Below are 22327 nucleotides of genomic sequence, written 5' to 3'. Positions count from 1 at the left end.
TTACTGTGTTTGTTCCCATCTTCATTTGTGCAGTCTACATGTGGAGTGGCCTCCCTTCTTCACTTAGAAATGCACCTCTCATATTCCTTCTGAAAATGCTTCGATGACCTTAGGCTCATACATATAAGCTATCTTTGGACTACATCAACAATTAGAATCCTCTTTGTTTGATTTTAAAATAAGTAAAAAAATCTAATACAAAAATCTAGTACAAATCTAATAAAAATAAAACTGTCAAATAATGTGAAATTATTTCTATCTTCCAAGATTTCTTACACTGTGTTTAACCTAAAAAAAAAAAAAAACCAAAAAAAAAACAAAACAGTAACACTTTAAATATCTGTCCTTACTTCCCTTCTTTAATTTCTATTACAACATCTTCTACTATTTTTTAAAGCCTGACAGATCACAAGCTGGCATTAGAATATTACCCTTCTATTTCTAACCTAATTAAACAAATGCATCATGACTCATCTGTTCTGAAAATGCTATCTACAACTAAGTCCTTCTATGCAATCTCCCTAATACCTTGGGAGGGAACCTTGGCAAGCTCTCAGACTAATTAGGGGTAAAAATAACAAGTTGCTCTATTCTCCTTCAAAAAAAAAAAAAAATCCAATATCAGAGGAAAAATCAACAAAACCAGATCAATAAGTATTAAATTGGTACAACTGTGTCTTTTAGTAAACATTTTTCTCAGAATCAGAGATTTTTTTTTTCTTTTGGTTCTTTCACTTCTCTGCATCATGTCATAAAGAATGGGGCTTAAAGGTTTATGTTATTCTTAATTTCCCTTTTGACTGAAATTTATTTAAAATTTAAACATATTTTTAAATGCTGTGATTTGGCAGTTTTTAATGCAAAATTAAATCTATTTAGAAACTAAGACAGATATGGATTTCCAGTGTGAAAGAAAAAGAAGCTCCTAATTTTAACTTCTGTCACATTCACAAACAAAATTAGGAAGCAAATTTAGTTGGTACAACTGCAGAACGAAGGTCTGCTTTCCTGATGCTCATCTAATGCTACCAAATTTACAAAGTCATTTACAATTGGCAACACAAGTGACAGTCAAATAATACTGACAAATAACTATTTTATCTAAATGAACTAATAAAACTTTGTAAAATTCAGCATAATGCCATCAGTTTCAATCTCTCTTTCTCAAGTTTTCCATTAATTTGAAGCATATCACGCTTCTTCAGACTCCCTAGTAAAACACAAGCCAATGTCCTCCAGCACTCAAGCAAAATCTTATTGGGCTGAGCTAATTTCCTCAGCCCAAACACAAAATTATGTATGATAACAAAAAACTTTTGCTTATAATTTTATATTGAATTATTGGGATATACAGGAAAAAAATGCATTAAAATTGCTCACTCTGAAAACAACGTAATAATTTCCTCAGGATGTGTGTATACTCACTACTGTCTTCAGCACGTATCTTTTCTAATTTTTCAAAGAGAAGTCAAACAAAGGTCCCTGGAGAACAGCTAAACACCAAGGAGCTCAGTGTAATAACAGGCTTAAGTGAGTGACCTAGACTCCTTCTCCATCTTCCAAGTTCTTTCAGTAGTGTATGAAAGACAGAGCATGTGCTTTCCTGCAAAGTACACCAGTAAGATTTTCATCCTAAGATAACTTAATTTGAAAACGTTGCTGAGAACCACATAGATAAGCAGAAAGAGCTTATTATTTTATTTTGTGTTACATTCCTTAAATGCTCATCATGAGCTAAGAACACTGGCAACTAAAAATAGCATGACATTACCTTGACAAAACAATCTCCCTGATGACAAATCAATTCTAGGGAAATGACAGCACAACAATGCCTGGAACCACATTTTTAATTAAATAAAAAGGTTTTAATTTTTAATAAAATTGATTTTGTGTGAAACTACTATCATTCTAAAGAGAAGAATATGAGTATACTGTTTCAACTCACTTTTTTGGACAGATTTTAATAGGCCACTTCAGTTTTATCTCCTATACTGATTGCATTATGAAAGGATTTGGTTGAACTGCATACCTCATTTACTAAAGTTGATAATCTTGATAACTTCTCATCTTCATAATGATATCTATTACTTCTTGTTGCATTGTTACCTGATAGTTTTTATCAAAGTCTATCTAGGAGTAATAAGTTCTTGTAGCCGCTTACCCCAGAAAAGAGAAAATAATTGGTGACATGAAAATGCTAGCAAGCCATATGAATACTACTCCCTTCTCTGTGTGGACATTGAATTAACAAATGGAAATTAATAAAGTTAGTGAGAAGTATATCAGCAGTATAAAACCTTTTCATTTATAACATACAAATAAACACTGGAGTAGATTCTTTGGAGAGATGGTGAATCTCAGAATTTTAAAATAGTAAATACTTTTCAGCCTGGCTTATATGAACAACTTACAGTCCTTGTATTTGCATGACTCAATAGAATTATCTATACATGAGATATTTCTATAATTTTTTCCTGTTGTAGGAAAGGGCCATTGAACTCTTAGATAAGTGTCTGTTTGGACAAATTTATCAATAGCTACTCTTACCTTGCAGCAAGAATGAATTCCTGAGATGCCTTGCTCTATTCCTGAGAATCCTTGCTCTATTTGTTTGCAGCTGCCATCTCTTAAAATGACCCAACAGTACTTTTCTCATTTGCTGTCCACTTCCCTCAGACTGTTTTCAACAGCCCACCATCACCAGGCATTTCCAGCTCCAGCTACTCCTCCATCTCAGTACGTTTTATTATTCTTTTATACTTTTAAAATTCTGTGTCATCTGACTGAATTATTTGAAAAAATATATACAATGAACAAAAATTAGGATGTTCTCCATATATCCTCCTTGATTAAAAAATAATACTTTTTCTTTTTTTATATCAGCAAAGAAAGGAGTTCAAATTTTCTGTTTGATATTCATAAGTGATTACTACAGATGATTTTGAATGTACTTCCCATACATTTCTTGCTAGCTTACATACTGTAATTTAAAAAAATAGTAATGTAGTCCTATGAAACTTAATCTTATTTCAACCATTCTAACTGAAAATTACAAGAGTGCAATAAAAGTATTGTACTGGAGTACAATAAACTGGAATGTAAAAATACTTACAGTACATTCATCTGTCTGTCTTTTGTATAATTCCTTCCTGTGATATTGTGATGAAAAATATCTGGCTACTCTCTAGTTTTACTGAGTAGAAACAAACTTCCAGCCTAAGGTATCTTATTTGACTTTAACAACAGCAAATAATGTAAATGAGCAATGGAAGTTAGCAGTATTGCAAAGTGGTAGAAAACTGACATTACATTACTGGATTAGCTTTTTTGGTCAAGCTATCTAATAGCATGATCCAAATTATTAGTAATCCTAAAAAACATAATCACATTGTGTTAATAGTACTTCTAAAGTAGTCCTAATACACAGTTACACCAGGCAGGATATATTTTTTTCCTATTGCAAATGAAGGCATAACATGAAGCATGTAAATTCCTTCCAAAAATCTACACAAAATTAGAAGATACATTAGTCTCAAACAAATTTCCTAATTTCAGACTCCCTCTTGTTCCTCTTGAGGACCTCTTATCCTTACCTACCCCATCAGTATGAAGGTTCTTTAAAGCACCTTGTTCAATTAATACCTAAGGCACATTTAGGGCACCTCAGGTCACACAGCTCAGCTTCTCCTCTTCCAAACTATGAGATGCGTAGTATATCCTTGTAACCTGCCACAAGGAAGCCTGTATTGGTATAATAGTTACACTTTACTAGCAATACTAAACAGGTGACTCTAAGTAAAAAACCTTTCAAGTACCAAGAGTAACTATTTAAGATCTTTGATTACACCCTGAGCATCACAGTATAGCAGTTTAAATTCCTCTGCCTTGAACCAGCTCTGGGCATAATCAAGGCCATATTCACTCCTACCATACATTAACAGTTATGACAATCTCTTCTATCAGTTCCCTTTTTTATTTTTTTTCAACTAGACCCCTGAAGAGTCTTAATTGCGTGTACCTTTAATGAGTGAAACACATTACACAGTTCTTCTAGCTATAAACTCCTTTGCTGTGGTTTAATTTCCACATCTATATAACTGCAATCTAGTAAATGTTCCTTCTTAGAAAAGCTTGTGTCACAGCTGTTGCAGCTGTGGGATCTGATTATTTACCATCACTGGTTTAAGTACAATTACCATATTCTTAAGGCAAAGTGCTGACTCTATGAAAGACTCACTGAATAGCCATATTTACTTTGCAAAATAATAGAAGTTTAAACAAAGAAGAAGTTAAGAAAATACTTAAACTTTTCCGAAAAAATTAGCCTGAAGCCTGAGTGACACCTGAGTCTCACCCAGTGGGTTTTCTAAATGGGAAAGGCAAGGCTGCTTTTAGGCAGATTAATGACACTATGCCTTTCTTTTTCATCAGTAACTTTGTCTCCATTAACAAATGGAATAAGAAAATGCCTACAGCTGTAGCAGTTGCCAAATCAATTATTAGAATCCTGATAAAAAAGTGCTTTACATCAATATAGAATAGGATTATAGTTGAGTTAAAAATTAATATTTTGTAGCCTTTTTTTCCTAACACCTCTCAGTGTAACATCCGTCACCTTTGTATCCTGGTTGCTGTGCACAAGTGAAGGGGTGTGTAGATGAACATACACACGAGCTACTGGAAAGTCAAAATAAATTCCATTTTTACTGAGAGCAGAAATAATTTAATGTTACTGTATAGATGTATGTCTGACCTGGTTTAGAATACTAGAAGAAATTTCCTCCATTGTAAGAGGGGGAAAAAAAAGCTACTGCCATTATATGGAATAATATAAAAAAAAATAAAATCCTAAGTAATCCTGAATACCACACATTCTTAGGGAAGCACAGTATCAGCACGTGGGTGGCATGACAACAGTTGTAGAAATTACTTCCATTTTGTATTACTTTGAATATATTGTATGCTTAAGTTACCTGCCTAAACATATACACTAAGAGCATATTTTCACTTTATATATACCTGTTTTCTATGACCATTTTTCAAATATCATAACCTTCTATATTATTGGCCCTCAAAGTTAAATTTATACAAATAGTATTTATTAATTAAGATGAATATTAATTTGAAATCTGTGCATTACTTCTGATACCACAGAGTGCACAAAGCGTAATTTCTGAGCATATACTATACGTTTGCAGTTATCAACAGCACTAGAAAAACTGTGTTCAGACACAATGCTTCAAGTCACTTCCCAGACTGCTCCATCATTTTATCAGGAAAAAATAGGAATAGAATTCAATCACATCTTATACCGTGCTGATGAAAGGTTCATTTAAATACATTTAAGAACATATGAATAACAGGTTGGTTAGAATGGTCACAATATCATTTATAAAGGAAATTTCAAGCAGGATTACAACTCTTTATATGGAAGGTTACCATGTTTTGTACATCAATAAATTTTATATTTTATAGCTTATTTATCATTAAAAAATACAAAAGCCTATTGCAGTTAAAACGCTTCCTAAATTCTGAATTTCAATAAATTATTACATACAATCTTACCTCTTTTCACTGTCACCTGCTGCTGAAGTTGACAGCAGGGAAAGGTTTGTCTTTCTGATACTACTGGCACCACTCAGTCCTTGTCACAGCTGGTACATCCTTTCCTCCTCACATCTTGACCACACCAGAATTATGTCTCTTGTCAATAAACTACTGTAATATGCTGGAAATTTTAAATACCTGATACATATTATGTCCTATTCATTCTATAATAGCTTAACTAAAGTTAGTGATAAACATAATTTACTTTTGCCCAAACCTTCTATTGTTATGGTTTTGTCTTTGTTTTTAATTCCATTTCATGCACTTAATGCTCTAGACTGCATTCAGTGTATACATCATTATGGTAAGCACATTGGCATGCACAGGCAATACAAGAATAGATTATAATTAATCCCATAGACAACCAAAAAAGGTGAAGTTGCATCATGCAATGAAACCAGCTTGGCCTGGGCTGCCATGCAGAAAAAAACCTACATCAATGAGTCTGCTGTACGGCTCCTAGGTAAGAGTTGATATGAAAGAGGTGAGTTATTTCAGCAATGAAGTCACAGGCTGAGAATGTTTATACTACTGTAAACAAAATACTGTACATAGCACCAGTATTACTTGAGAATGGGGGATAAGATGCTTGGAAAAGAGGACAAAAAGGATGAGAAAGAAGAAGAGGGAGAAGTAATCATAAATTACAGTAACCAGTCTGAAATCCAATCGGTTCTTTTAAATAAGCATTTTGTTATTTTGTTCAAAATAATTTCACTTGAGCTTTCAAAGCAAACCTGAATTTTTCAGTGTATTTTGAAGAAAAAAGGATGAAATAATGAGATACAGAGTAACTTCAAAATGTCCAACATGTTCAGTAATCGATGAATAACTAAAGATCATAAACACACAGATATGCAGAGGTGAATATTTCAATGCAGTGCACAGGATCCAAAGAACACAAGTTTCACTGATTTGAATGCATAATCAACCAAACTAAATGAATATGGACAATTAAGGGATGCATTGATATGAGTGATTTATTTGGTCACCTTTTGCTGCTTTTCTAGTAAAAGATATCTCTGCTGAATAAAGCAGGGTTTTTTCAGAACTTGTGTTGAATTGCCTTATCTTACTCACCTTCACAGTTCCACTGAACATAACATGACTGGAATTACAGAGTGACCACCTAGCCTGTTCTAAATCATGTACATTGTGCACAGTACTGCATAGACTGATTCCAGAGAGTTCAGAAAGACCTAATTGAGCAGATAATTTATTTTATTGCAGCATTCACTTGAGGTGCTACCCTGTGATGATAAATGTACGATCTTGTAACATTGTAACATGTTATTATGAGTGTTCCATTACAAAAGGATTTGTTCCATGTTTATCAACAGTTTTCAATATTGTTTTCAAGGAGTTTTTCTTAATTACCCTTAAATGTATATTATCACTCTATTTTTAGCACAGTTCCCAAATATATAAACTAGTTATTCAGGGTAGCAATTCACACAACATCAAAAATAGCTTTAACAAGAAAACAAAATTTAACTTACTGTATAAGGTTTTCTAAAAAATCTATTGTTCCATTTGCAGTACAATTATTTTTGGTATCTTTGTTTTTATACACTAGTAGCTTTGGGAAACATTAATCTTTTTACTTAGTTAATTGTCACAGAAACTTAGTTTAAAATCATATCAAATAATTGACAGTAGAAGTAACTTTCCTGCCTCTTGAAATGTCTTAGAATATTTTCAGAGAAACTGGTCAACATATTTGGAATTTGAAAGGTAAAAAAAAAATTCTAAATTGTTCATTCCAGATATAAAACCTCCAATTGTACTACTCTTACATAGCAAAATTGACATTCTTATTCCAGACAAACACTTCTAACCTTTCCAAAGGGATAGAACTTGCAGACAAGACTCATACCACTTTTGGCCACTGTGTGCTATTTAACAAGGCTAGCAGAATCTTTCATTAATTGCATATTAAACATGTGAATATTTTATTGGGTGTACAGATCTGCACTTACAAACTACTGCACTGTGCATGCAAATGTTATCGCCTGAGAAGAAGGTTACTTTGTCAAGAGCAATTCAAGCGCTGCTGACAAAGCCAGAAACCGAGTAAACTGTTTATGGCAAGCAGATGAGGAGCCCAAAAATTTTGGAACTTGCAGACTTCCAAAGTGTACCATTCAAATAGCTACTGTACAGTCTGTAATAGAACATCTGGCATACACAGTATGTACTACAACATATATGTATGTATCACAGCACAAATGATACATACTATATATGTATACTTTCCCATTGTTGTGGAAATAGAAGAAACTTTCTTAGCTTACTTGACAAGCATTGACTGAGCAAAAGATGAAAATCAGTCCTTAAATTTATTCTTAATAAAATCAATACACCAGTAATCTTTAATTTAGTTATGGCAGAGATGTGAATGAATCCTCAAGGTTCACATAGAACACAAAGCTGGTCTGAGTTCTACAATCTCATCACTGTGAATATAACATAATAAACACAAAAGGAGAAGAATCATATCCCTGATATCTGCTACTAATGCAGCAGAGTATGATAGAAGCTACAAATGTCACGATATCCAATGATCAGGTTAGAATACAGCTTACCATACATTTATTCAACAGTTTATTGTCCTACAAGCAGTGATTTTTTTTTCTTTTTTTTTTTTTTTTTTTTTTTTTTTTTTTTTCTGTAAAACCAGCTAATTCAGAGATTCAGCTATTAGGTTTAAGAAGAGATTCAGTCGTCTGTTTTCAGATTGGAGCTAGGAACCAGCCCCATGTTAGAAAAGTTTCCCTGCTTTACCTGGAGAGAAGCTATCAAACTCATTTAATACTTAAAATCTAAAATAGCAGGAGTTTCTCTCTTTTGGTGTAGCCAAAAGCCGTAATGAACTTTACATAGTTCATACAAGTCTGTTGCAAATTATAAAACCTAAGCATTATGAAGGGTACTGTACTATTTAAAATAAATAACCAGAACTATCAAATCTAACTAAATTTCTGGGATATTTAGCCCTGGAGTCAATTTCTTCCAACCCCTGAACATAACACTCCTTTTGGTAAACCATTTGCTGGCAAAATTTAGTTTGACAAAATAGGGGATCCAATTCCTAGTTCTAGTTTTCTGTTTTGAGGACTTGGTTGCACTTAACCAGGTAAACGAGTTAATAAGTAAAAGACTTATGAACTATCTGACTGAAGATGGACATAAGAAAGGTCCTGGAACAGCAGGGTGACTGGATTCATACCCACTAACCTGTGGTGATTTGAACAATTACATTGCCACTGCATTTTATCTACAAAACCAAATGCATTGAAGTTTCAAATTTTCCCTAGGCAGCAAAGCTTATTCAACTTGCATGAGACATTCATGTTTATGACGGAGAGCTGGTTTAGAGAAAAAGCTTGATTTCCTATGAACTAAGAGGGCCTTGAGCCAAGCCTTGAGATATCATGCTAAAAGAGTACACAAAGCATGTACTTGTCATCCTTTCACATCCAGGCTAGAACAACACCAGCCTACCCTGATTACTGTAGCTGTTTATTTCACTTCTGTCCCCACCTCAAGCAAGCACATTACTTCTCCTTTCCAGAATTCACTCACTTCCCAGCCAGTTTCTCTCACATAAAGAAAAAAAAAAAAAAAAACAACAACAACAACACAACAACCAACCAAACAAAAAAAAAACCCCAAACTATCTCCCTAATGCTCTGATTCTTCCTATAAACACCAATTAAGAACCACACAACAGTTTTCCCCTGTGTGCTCAGGATTTTCTCTCTAATGTGGTTCTGTACTTGCAGCAATTCCATGTAAGTGAACTAGCACAACAAATATTATTAGTTGTTATGTTAAAGCACAGGCACAAATCTCTGGCATTGCAGAATGTGTGTTTGGGATAAGATGCACAACCACTGCACATGTGTTGATTTTATAATTTATGAAATATGTTACAGGAAAAAAAATAGAAGATGAAAGGTTTTCCCAAAGTAAACATTGCAAAAGGGAATTTTAAAAATAAGTTAAAGCCTTTCACATCCCCTGGAAGAACTGTATCTACACAAACACTTGGCAAGAGTGGAGCGCTGATATAACAAGGGAGCTTTGACATACTAAAGAGAAAAGGACGCAGCAAGTGATATCAGAATCCAACAGCTTAACATCCAAACCTGGGTCTACCCAAGGTCTTAGGGAAGCTCAGAAAAAAAAAAAGATAAGAATTACAAGCTATAACTTACTCACACTTAGTTTCTGCTAGAATATGGTTTAGTAGGATTCTATGTTGCTCACTGAAAATACTATAAAGCACATTACTAAATACTCAAAACACCTTTAATGCCAAAGGATTTGTCTATATAGAAACAAGAAGAAACTATGTTAAATAAATCGGAGAACTAGGAAGAGCAGTGTCCCAGGACTTCTGTGGATAATGCACAAAGGACTGAAATGTAAGACTTACTAATCTATCTCTGATGAGGACTGTAAAAAACATGTTTCTATTCAATAACTGCCTATTAGAGAAGTTCACTGAAATGAGCATTAGCCAGTAAATGAACTGGCATAATGGAAGATACATCAGGATTGTGCTTTATGGAACAGTTGGATCCTTAAGTATCCTGTCTAATGTTAGATTAGATCGCAGCCTTCAAGTTACAAACCATGTATGGCAAACTTATGCACAGTATCATTGATGAGCATGTCTGCATCCCCACCACCTTATTACTACTGCAAAGTCCTAGACATACTGGTCTGTGTTTAAAGCAAGAATCTTTGTGGAAACCTGTGTAGGTAGATCTGTCTTCTTTATGAGACTGCACAAAGATGTTTTTTAATGAAGCTGTCAAACTGACAGGCCAAACTTTGTTACCCACAGAACCATCAACCCATCACTACTGTAAATCTTATGCACACTGAAGAAAAGTAACTAGACTGGCCTTAGAAATTCTTGGCAGGCTTCTCTGCATTCTTGCTGTTTGTTCAGATGAACACAGACTGCTAGACCGAAGATTCTGTAGTTCATTCAACCTCTTCCAGCAGCTTGCCAAGGCCTTAAGATGGATTATATTTATCATACACAATGGCAGTAAGATACTGGATGTTATAAATTATTGCAACTTCACTGACAGACATGCTTTTACACAAAGTCTGATGGTGAATTATGGCCTTATGAAAAACAAGTTGAAAGATGCGTTCCTGACTGATCATGACATATCAGTTCCAAACCAGTTAAATACCTACATATATGGGAAAACCTCTGTGCTTCCAGAAGTATCAAACTTTGCAGTTTCATCCATTTTGAAAAACTATAAAAGCTCTATTCAAGAAGTGCATTTGTTTTCTATGTATATTTCTTCCCTTTCCCAAAAGGTGTTATTATTAATGTAGTTATGGACAAAAAAAATCTAAGTATCTTAAACTTTCACATTTCTGAATAAGACATTAGTATAGAAACAAATATAGAAACAGCATTACCCACATTTATGCTTCTTTTTCTCTAAGGCATCTTAGTGATGCAAAGGAACAGGTAAGGACAGAGTTCATAAAGAACTAGCATTCACTGGGTAGTATTAAAAACTTTTGAAAAATATGTGTAAAATATATAAAACATACTTGTATGTATTTTTTATCATGAATAGACCTTTTTTGTCACTTTTCCTGTTAAGTTAAAGAGCTCTCATTACGCGTTAATACTCCTCCTTTATTCTCCCACCACCATCTAAATTCATTATAGATGCAACAACTTTAGCTGAAAATGAACTTGTCTCTAGGATGTGTCTCTTCACTTTAAATTCCTTTATGGACTGAAGGGACACAATTTTTCCAATGATTCATAGACAACAAATCATGGCAAGATTTATTTCATTCTAAGCTAAATTATGTGACTCCTTGAAGGGGAAATGAGTGGCATGATGTTGGAGGGAAAATTAGCCTGTACAAAAATGTCCTGATAGCTTTAAGGACTTTTTAAATATAATAAAACCCTAGAAACTCCTGAAACAAATATTAAATCTTGTAATAGCTGAAGATTAAGAGTCCCTTTTTTTAAAAAAAATTGCCTTTGGTGATACCATGAGGAAATGTATTTCAAGTGTTCTTATAGATGGTTTAAACATTTCCTATGAAGTTTGAAGTCTTTCCTTTGATATTTTCTCTTCCAGTTACAAATAGATAAGGCTGGCTGACCAAGTCCTAAAGAGGAACAAATAGAAAGCATGCCTTACTCTTAGATGACTCTTCAATTTAACATGACTTTCATTTCAAAGAATAGACGTGAAAGTGAACAAGAAGTTTTAGAAGAACTTATAATGAAGGCACTGAGGACATGCCCAAGTTCTATTGAGTGTTCATTGCCACAATTCCCACACCCTTTTGTTCCTTTTCATCTCATGTTTTTCAGCCAACAAACTGACAAATTCCTACCTAGAATACTAGCTTCCTTTTATCTCTTGGGAATAAGGATCTAGCTGAATATGAACTCCATAGAACTACTAGTTGTATTCAGATGGCAGTGCAGACAGTGAGAAAATTAGTCAGTTCTGCTCTCTCTTCAGCAGAAGGCTGCTTTGCCCACTGCTCAAACCAAAATTCTGGAGAGTGCATAAGCTATCTAGTCAGAAGATGAACTCAAGTAAAAAAGGGAAGTACCACAGACCCCTTCCTACTCCCCACAATATTTTCAAGGAATGATGAGAGTAGAGGACAGACTGGTTTCATACCTCTCTCTAAATGCTAGAAAAGTCAATTCCTTTCCCCATTTTGTCACACAAGACCCTACTGAGCCTGTGTCATCCTCTCCACAGTGATAGCGTGACGCTGCAGGGGTAATACTGCCCTTGTTCCCTGCAGCAAAGCAACAACTCTTTAGGAAGTGCAGAGGTACAGAGAGGGGACGTGTCTCTATTAATAGTTCTGCCTGAGCTATGAATAAGCTTCTCAATACTTGTCTTGTGAAACTGATATCCTGATCAACATACCAGGATGGTGGTACCAGCAGTTAGCATTTCCAAACTCCAGGTTCCCACCTGCTGTTTTTCTTTTGGTTGAGTTTTAATTCTTCACCCAAATAAGTAGTTTGAAAGAGAAATAGATCTTTATTTATTTTAATAAACCACCACTGAATCCCTCTTCTCCTCTACTAAAATATCTTTTCAAGACTTTATTATGATTAAGAAAAAGATTTAAATAAACAGCTATGCACCTGCATGAAATCTTACAGCTGAATGGCATGAAGTTAATGCTCAGAGTATTAATTTGATTAGCAGGCCTGCTGTCATGCTGAGGTGTATTTCCATTGTGTGTTACCACAGTTGATTGTATGAAAATGTTCCCTTGGATAATTTTGTTTCTATGCAACTGTTTCTTCATGAAAGTTTTTGGGGTTTTTTTTAAGTACTAAATATGCATTTGTATGTACCTCACAGACTTTGCTTCATACTGTATCACCTACTTGGTATCCTCTGAGAATGCCAAAAAGTATATAACTCCAAAGACTGCTTTTCAAGATGTTGAGAAAAAGCAATCTTCAGTGTAATGTCTGCCAATTTTTAGATCTGAAACTCAGAGAATGAAAAATCTGTCTTTAAATAAATGCTGTCACTCTGCCAAATACACTCCATACCTTCCCTTCCAGTTCTGTGGTATTTTATCACTAGCCTGTAGCTGTCTGCTGTTTACTAAAATTTTGGATTTTAATTTTCTGTTCTGTTCTTCCTCTAGGCATTCAGTCCTGGGGGTGAGGGATGTTTTTTGTTTGTGCACGGAGAAGAGGAAAGCTCCAAGTGTTCATCAGGGGTCAGCCTTTGAGTAAGGCACACATGATATTAGAGCAGTCTCCACAGACTTAGATCTCATGCAAGCAAGTAATTTATTTTCATTTACCTCCTGCCTGAGAGGTGACTTCACTGATTAATCTACACAGGCAGGTTCATTCCTGTCTCTCCAAACCCAATAAAACTGTTAGTGACACTCCTAATCAATACAGAAGAATTCCAATTTACGTTTCAATGTTAGTCACACGCAAAAACTCTCTTTCTCCATAAACCCAAGTTTTATATATATAGCAACGAGTCAGAAAACTCCTTTCTGGTGTATTAATCAAAGTCAAGCACGTATCAGCCATGACTGAGCTTCAATGCAAAACTTCCAAAGGCTGTCAGTATTCTGTTTGCTGTTGTACCACTGGCTGGCATCATCCTATCCCAGCACCTTGGTTTCAATTTGCTGATTGATTATTTAGCTGACAAATACAGACTTGGCTTACAATGTGAAGTGTTTTGTGCTTGACAGCTCTACTGATTATGAAAACTAAGAATAATAATTTCAGCAATTCTTTTAATAGACCTTGTCCCTCTCAATAGCCAACATCAACAAGACAAAATAATTCCTAGCATTTGGTGCAGACTTTGCTTTGTGTTTTGTAAATTTGTCCCCTGGCTTTTCAACAAATATTTGAGAAAGACAAGATTTATAAGGATAGGCAGTAATGGTCTTCAACCAGCTTTCCAAAATAAATAGAAGGGAATTTTGTCTGATTTCGATGATGACAGCAGGCATTCACTCCACTAACTTAATCCCACTAACCAATGCAGTGTGCAAAATTGTACAGATAAGGCCTGGGGGTTTGGGTGGGAGGGGGTGCCGGAGGTGTAGAGAAGCCTTTTACTGAACAAGAAAATAATGAAGAAATTCTAGTGACTGGAACTATAAAAAGATATCTACATAACTCTATGTATCTGCAAAGAAAACCAGTCCATTAAATATATAAAGTCTGAAAGAAAAAAAGGTGTTTTACTGATTTTTCTTCCTTCCTCAAAACTTCTGTGAGAATTTTTCAAGAGCAAGTAGAATAAAGGAAGATACTGAAAGCACCCTTGTTAATATATTACATCCAGTTGTCATGCTCTCAGCTTCACAGATAGGTAAATTTACTGATTCTTAAAAAGTTCTTGTGAAATTCAGCTTCATAAATTGGGAAGGGAGCAAATATGTCTAATGCTCTGTGTGATCACAATACATTTATTTGGCATTCAATATAAGCACCACACACAAGATTTTTATAATTTAAGCACTCTTCTCTTGCAATTTGAAGACTTGATAATAGCTACAGGGCAGGTCTAACATTTAAGTGTTGAGAGGAGTGCAGCCAAGTTAAACATTATAATTTTTTTAAATACAGTATAACATGTTTAAATGTCATTTATGGCACAAATTTTGTGAGTTAACATGTCTATGTGGAGAAAGACACTTTTGATCAATCTGCTGGCAAACTTGTTCATATTTCTACCTCACAATATGACTCCTACCCCTCCCAAAATATTGGAAGATTATAGTTTTAAATGAGTAGTAAGAAGCCATGATAGTGCTCTGTTGGCAGAGAAAATCATGGTTCTTGTGCCAGCTCTCAGAACATCATGTTTATCAGTTATGGCTTTGCAAATTTGCTCACATATAACACATACAACATCTGAACTACTTGAGAAGAAATTCCCAGATTTCTCATTAAAACTGAGTACTACAAGCACTACTACATTAAAGGACTAATGCTTCATACAGCCAGAAAAAGCACTGCCTCATAAAAGTAGATTAAAAACTACATATTCTTGCAAAATCAAGACTCCTAAGGTCACACTACAAACTCACTAGGATTCAGGTTTGCCTACTATTCATTTATCAGGACAAAATCTTGGAGAAATATTGTGTTGTATACAAAGAAAACAGATACTTAAAACATTCAATCTTCATATTTCACTCATGTGAACCCAAAGGATCTCATTATTCACAGATCAACTAGCAGAAACTATTATCCATTAACCTCCTAAAAAACTGAAATGGAAACTGGGGTGTTTTTAGCAATAACTGCTTACAAAAATGTATACAAAATTACTGGACATCATAACTATCCTGTCTTTACTCATAACTTGTAACCCCATTTTCCCATCATACTTTCATCAAAGGAATTTTTGCACACCTGTTATTCCTAAAAGGAGATGCCTTTGAAGTTATCAGTCTTCTTCATAATCAAATTGTCTATAAAGAATTGACTATTAATGGGCTCACCTTCTGAATAAGACTCTTAGACTCATACGAAGCAATTAAAATCACTTATTTGTAAATTTCTTTTCTTGCACATGAATGACAAGGAATTTGTATGTATTGCCATGTAAAATAATTATTGCTATTTCTTTACATTCATTTTCATCTGAGTGCAAAGGTCAGTTTTGACAGCTGAAGCAAAAGCAACACCAGAGATGACTTTGAAAATCAAAGAGTGATCCTCATTAATATGATTGCAAAATTCTTATTCTGAAACTGGCATTCATACTTTTGTCAATTTAAGTCTTGCATACAATCTTTTTCTACCCTGTTCATTTGTCCTTCCCAACTCAAGCATTTTCAGAAGTTAATGAAAAGACCAAAATGCAGGACAAACCAAGTCTACCAGCAAAAATACTAGCTCAATTTCGGGGAGAGATGACTAGTGATATCACACCACTGTTTGATGGGGCTTTCTGCCTTTGCTAATGACAACCTCAATTGTCCTCTTGCCAAAATCCAATTTGCCTTTCCCAACACAAACAGATAGCTTCTGTCAGGAAACACACAGCCTAAAAACACCACTTAGTGGCAGGTAGATCTGCAACCCACAATTACCAGCTGGAGCTACAACTGTAAGCCCAGGAAAATCAGCCAGAAATTCCTGAGCTAACAACATCTGTTCAAGAGATTGTAATCAGCTGCCAAAAAAATGACAGAAAATCATGGGAGTACCAAATATTTTGAGAGATCTTCCATGTAAGACAATAATCATTACCTGTTAACCTAGAGTGCTTGATTAAAAAAAAAAAAAAAAAAAAAAAAAGGGTGTGGAACATTGCCCAGAATAAATATGTTTAGTGATCTTTATTAATTATGGGTCCCATAATCACATCACTTGGGGAAGTAGTGAAGAGACATGTTATTTAATTCAATTTTTTACTGCCTCTCTTTCCTTCTGTTCTGTAAACCTGTATATTGTTTAATCTATTTCTGGGTTTAGTAAAGAAGAGATTGCTTTCTCATTTTTTATGCACCACAAATTACAAAAAAATTCTAAAGGTTAAAATGTACAGGCCTCAGGCTTACCAGCAACAACAACGATGTTAAAATCTATTAAGTACATTCTGCAATCACACCAACTGTTTGTGGAATGAATAACATGATGTATGGATACTGAAAGTCTACTGTCTTTTCTATCTTTTCCAAACACCACTAGGAAAAGTTAGCTCACAGTGATGCTGCTATGTTTTGTTATTATCTTACAAAAGACAACATTTCCTATGTTTGTAATTCAAAATCTTTTCTACACATTTATGACCAAAATCTGAACTACAAAGAAATACCTCAGCTACAATATTCAATCAAAACAGTAGTTTTGCTATAGGACAGGTAAAATCACCAGGGATAATGCACTTGAGCTTGCTTAGTACTAAACAAAGAAGGAATACACTGATATGAAACCCTAAAATAGAGCACTGATTCTGTAGGTAAGGCAAATGATTAAAAAAGCAAATTGAGTTTTCCTTTCCCCAAACCATTCTGCCTGGACATCTTTCCTCAAGCTCTAGAATTGAGTTTATCAGTCTGGGTTGTTCACTGGGGGTTTTCCTTCCATTTGTTATTCATCTTAATCTAAGCTCATACCATATTCTGTATATTTCCCTCTATTTACCCAAAAGATAATCAACTAGAACTTTGGATTTACAATGTTTAGAGTAACATAAACACAGCACGGAAGAAAAATTATTAGTCTTCTTCCTGAATTACCTAGAAGACTTTGGAGTTACATGGAAACCTTTCTGTCTTTTGATGTGCAGACTTCAGTTTGTCAAGTTCACAATCTCAGCTTTTCCAGTATAAATGCTTAGTGCTGAAGAAAACTGAAGTAGACCACCGTTTATTCATCAAGTTAATGTAACTACACAACATCTTGATGGAAATCTGAATTATTATATAGTAGCAGGTGTTCTACCTGCATAAAACCACATTATTATAATATAGAATAGTATACGCATGTAATAATGCGGTAAAAATTACTAGGGAGTATCACCCTGATTCTTAAGATTTTCTAAAGCCTTCTGAGTTTACATTCTGTTAGAAAACTTTCCCACACATTTTCTATAAACAACATATTGTTTTGCATTCCTTCGTGGGGGTGGAAGAAGTTAATATACTAATAATTTGTCCAATGTCTTTGGAGAGGTGGTCCATTCACTCTCCAATCCACTGTCACCTTTGGAAAAGTATAAAGCCTGGAATCAAAATAATAAACTTCCTCCCTTTTTTACCTTGCCATCGTGGTGGCTCGTGTGTCCTATAGCAACAAGGGAGATTTTCAAGCATAAAAAAAATAACACAACTCTGTGCCCGGTTGGTCACCCACATAAAGGAACTGCCCCTTCTTAGAAGTTTTACCTACAGCTCAAAGGTATGCCTAAAGAAAGAATTAAGAGCACACTGGAGAGGAAGATAGATTATAAAATTTAATATGAAGTTTGAATTAACTGCTTCAAATTAAGCAATTACTTTAAGATGTCCTTGATCTGTGAATACTCCCAAAATTCATTTCTAACTACCTTCTGCAACCAAGGCTCTACAGATTCTCTAACAAGTTTTAGGCACAGTGCTCTGGTGCCTCTTCACAAGTTCAGTTTTAAGCTGATCACCAGATTTTGAAACAGAAGCTCATTTTTTTACCCACCTCTCTCAGCTTAGATGACTGGAAATCGTTGCCAAGCTCTCGGGGAACTTAATCTAGGTTTTATTTTATTTATTTTCACTACCACTGAGCAGTGACTTTCAAATGCCATTCACTCTAGTGCTGTTTTGGGCACGGCCAGGGCACTGCGGGCCTGGCAGGACTCTGCCGGGCGCCCCAGGAGCGCCACTCCATCCAACCCGGCTGTCAGGGAACAGCGAGGGACCGAACCGGCAGGAGCCAGGAACACCAGCCTGGCCCTGCACACAGGGGACTGGCCCTGCACACGGGGGACTGGCCCTGCACACGGGGGACTGGCCCTGCACACGGGGGACTGGCCCTGCACACAGGGGACTGGCCCCTGTGCAAGAGCTGCCAGCAATGGGTCCTGCTGCTCCGGGGAAGGGCGAGGCAGGCGGGAGGCCCGGCTGTGCCCAGGAGGTCCCAGCTGAAGAGAGAGGAGCGGCTGGGGCAGCACCTCTGCCAAGGTTCTGGGCAGCCCGTCCACCCTGCACCGCCTGTGGGTGCCAGAACAAAATCCCTTCTAGGCCTAAATGTGCCAAGTGAATGGTTAACCCCGTAGGAAATTCTAATGGCTGAGAGGCAAAGGCATGTTTTGGATGGAAATATTGTCACAGGCTTATGTATAGAAAATTGGTCAGGAGCTGCAAGATTAAAAATTGCTGGTTTTACTTTTAAGTAAATGCTGCAAAGTATTATTTGTGAAATTGATTTCTTAATCTCTCCTCCCCAGTAAGTGTTCTCTGAATTGACTTCCACACTAAAAATTAATTTACAGGGCTTTAAGCAGTGAAAAAAAAGGACAAGAAAAACACAACATTATGGCTCTTATATTTAGGACATAAATGAGGTGGAAAAAATTCAATATGAGCATTTATCTGTGTTATTTTATTTGTTAATCATTATCTAGTGTTATTTTAAAGAAAAAAGTAATTACAAAAATATGTAACATTAAGATAATACCATTCCTATAACACTCCCTATGCATTCTGAAGGCACTGACAAACATACACCTGTCATTACCAGACATAACAATGAACAGAACAGTAGGATTGCATTTTCCTGATCCATTCTGTAATAAAAAGTTACCTTTCTCTATTCCAGAGAAAGTCCACAAATACAGGAATATAATCCTCCTGTAGTTTAGACATGAGTGCATTTCTGCAAAATGTAGTTCTACAAATACTAGGAAAGACTATCCTAAAATTAAAAGACAACAATAATATGAAAAAAAAGGAAAGTAAAGGTAAGTTTCTAAATGGTACTTTGATAACAGAGAAAAACAATAAGAATGCATTTAGGAACAAAATATTCTGAACTCCGTTTATGAAAGCCCTGAAATGAATACTAGGCTGTAGAAATTCTGATGATTTTCTTGGGAGAACACTCAAAAATCAAAAAGATCATAGGTCCACTGCTTGCTTGCTACACAGAAAATAAAAATTATTTCATAACAATGCTGGTTCTACAGCTTTAAACACTAGTGTCAAATTTAGGAAAGTTAAAATTTAACACAAAGTTGCAGAAAAGTATACTGATTTTTATTTGTATTTTTGTTTGGGTTTTTTTTTTTTTTATTTAGTATCTTAGTTTGTGAGTCTTGATAGACTCTTATGTAAGTTAACCTCTAAATAGCAAGCATTGGAATGAAACCTATGGAAACCAATTTTTTGGATTTGTTTCCTGAAGCTCCTTCAGCTTTAAGTCCAAGAAGAAGTCTGATTTTCAACTATTCATTTTTACTAGTGTAGTTATACTTTTAGAGTCAAACACATTATTATCAGCATCTGTTAGCAGAAATCAGTTACAAAGAGATTAGCCCATGTTTGGAGCATCTTTTCTCTCAACTTTTTCCCTTATTACCATTTAGGATTGCATGGAAGCTTGGCATGTGATATTACATCACAAGGACAGCTTCCTGTAAGAGGAATAACTGAGTTCTCTTTATGATCATGTTCTTGGTGCCAGCCAGCGAGTTATTGAGAAGCCTGAAAGCTCCCCTAAGAATGAAAGGACACACACTACTGTTATTGCAGTAAACAGCTTTGCTACAAATCCAAAGCTTTGAAGTTCTCACTGTAAAACATCTGCCCTTAATTCAGCAGTTGAAAATCCTTTGACTCTACGCACAAACCTCTCAGTCAACCTTGTTAAGTTACCTATATTTTGACACTCTGCAGAGTCTAACAGAGATTTCCAAGCCTGCCATGTAATACAATCTGAGCTGTTGGCAGCTACAATTGACTTCACATGCCATGTCTTTCTGATCTCTGCTGCTAACAATACTTTGTCAACAGATGTCATCACATGTAATTGTCAAGAAGAGCCAATGCATGTGTTGTGCAGTTCATAGATTTCCTTCCAAAGATATACAATATGGATATCATGCAGGCAGGCCCATTATAGCCATTCAGACACTGTTAAGTGCACTAGTTTTTCTGTAAATTTGCTTCAGTGCTCACTTTTAAAACAAACCAATGCAACTTGTTTGTGGAAAGGGGTTTGATTGAAAAAGGAAAGAAAAAAGCCCTTGAAACTGACCACTGTTCCCTGTTACCTGCTGATGAATAGATCAAAATTCTTTGGCAGCTGGAGAAGGTGAACTCTTGTGTCCCTGGCTAGACTCCTTGGCCAGTTAATTTATTATAACTAATAAAAATTCAAGCACTCAGGCTCATGGCAAACTGAAATCCCCTATGTGCTTCTCTATAGCACTTGAACATGTATAAGATGTTCCAGTATGGTTTCCAGACTACCAGTGCTGAACTTCAAGATAGTGGGGGTCTGCAGAATGAAAACATCTCTCTGCCCTGCCCAAATGGATATCAAATGCATGGAAATTCTGTTTCATTTAAAAAAAATATCCTATCTAATCCTGTAATGAATAGAAATGTACACAGCTGTCTGGTCAGTTGCATTCAGGTCAGTGGATATGGTCAGTCTTCTTTTCAGAAAAGTAGCAGTATTCTAGTCACATAATAAAGAATATATTCTTACTAGAGAAAAATTAACCACTATTCTCCCACATGAGAATTATTCCACCTTGAAATACAACGAAAAGATAAAATTTTTGGAGGCTACATCAACCTAATGAAACAATTCTTAAATAAAATCTAGTTTACAGTGTGCTACACAATTAATAACCTGCAAATTTTCTGATATAATTTACCAAAAGCAAACAAACAGTTCTGAGGAACTGAAGAAGAGGACTTATTTTAAAGAGGTAGTTTTTTCACAAGCATTAATCTAAATAAAGACTTTTCGGTCTCAAAATGATTGATCAATATTATGGATTTTTGAAAAACAGATACTGATCTTATTTCAAACTATATACACTTTCATACAGTTTACATAAACTTTACATGGCACTGCACACAGAAAAGGACTTAAGGAAACTGCCATGTTAAACAATGATTCAGGAATGTGCAGTATGAGGGATTCATGTTACCATCTGCTTTACTGTTGCCTAAAGCAGTAAAATAAGAACAAAAACCCTAAGAAAATATAGGGGTTTTTTGTTTGTTTGTTTTTAACATATTGGATGAGATTTCAGAAATCTACAATTCATTTAACCTGTAAATTACTTCAAGAGATAAAACATATCCCTTTTAGATGTAAAAATACTGCTATCAAATGCTTTTGAAAAAACGGCTATTTAGCTCAGATTTTAACAGGTACCATTTTGGAAAGAATGTGAGGCATTAAAAGTAGAAGAACGGCCTGTAAAATAACATTAAAAAATAAAAAGAACTCAGACCATTAGTTTAGTCAGCAGGCAGATCTACAGTACCATGTTCTCAGTATGAATCTGCTCGTTAAAAATATATATACACACACATAACCAATTTCCTATGCCGATAGTTGCTATAAAAATTTTTGTAAAAAGCTCCTAAATACAGCAGATTTGATTCCCAACTATATTGTTACACTGCTTATATTAGGAAGGGAGAGATAAAAAGTATCAGCATGAACTTTCTGGTCTTA

The 22327-nt window shown here is 35.2% G+C and overlaps 1 protein-coding gene across 50 annotated transcripts in view; it reads right to left on the bottom strand.

Moving 5' to 3' along the window:
• The window catches only part of KCNMA1 (potassium calcium-activated channel subfamily M alpha 1), a 428996-nt gene that overhangs the window by 188906 nt on the left and 217763 nt on the right, over positions 1 to 22327 (bottom strand). For 24 of the 50 annotated variants that reach the window (XM_085583432.1, XM_085583417.1, XM_085583419.1 and 21 more), the window contains one exon: positions 6043 to 6066. The exons of the other annotated variants lie outside the window; for them this stretch is intronic. In XM_085583432.1, the coding sequence (XP_085439558.1) occupies positions 6043 to 6066 (24 nt within the window). The remainder of the gene's footprint in view (positions 1 to 6042; positions 6067 to 22327) is intronic. 50 annotated transcript variants of the gene reach the window in all.

Source organism: Lonchura striata, chromosome 6 (genome assembly GCF_050655825.1).
Source record: "Lonchura striata isolate lonStrDom1 chromosome 6, ASM5065582v1, whole genome shotgun sequence".
NCBI classification, from domain to species: Eukaryota; Metazoa; Chordata; class Aves; order Passeriformes; family Estrildidae; genus Lonchura; species Lonchura striata.
Note: the sequence above shows the minus strand (reverse complement) of the source record. Positions and strands in the feature narration are given on the sequence as shown.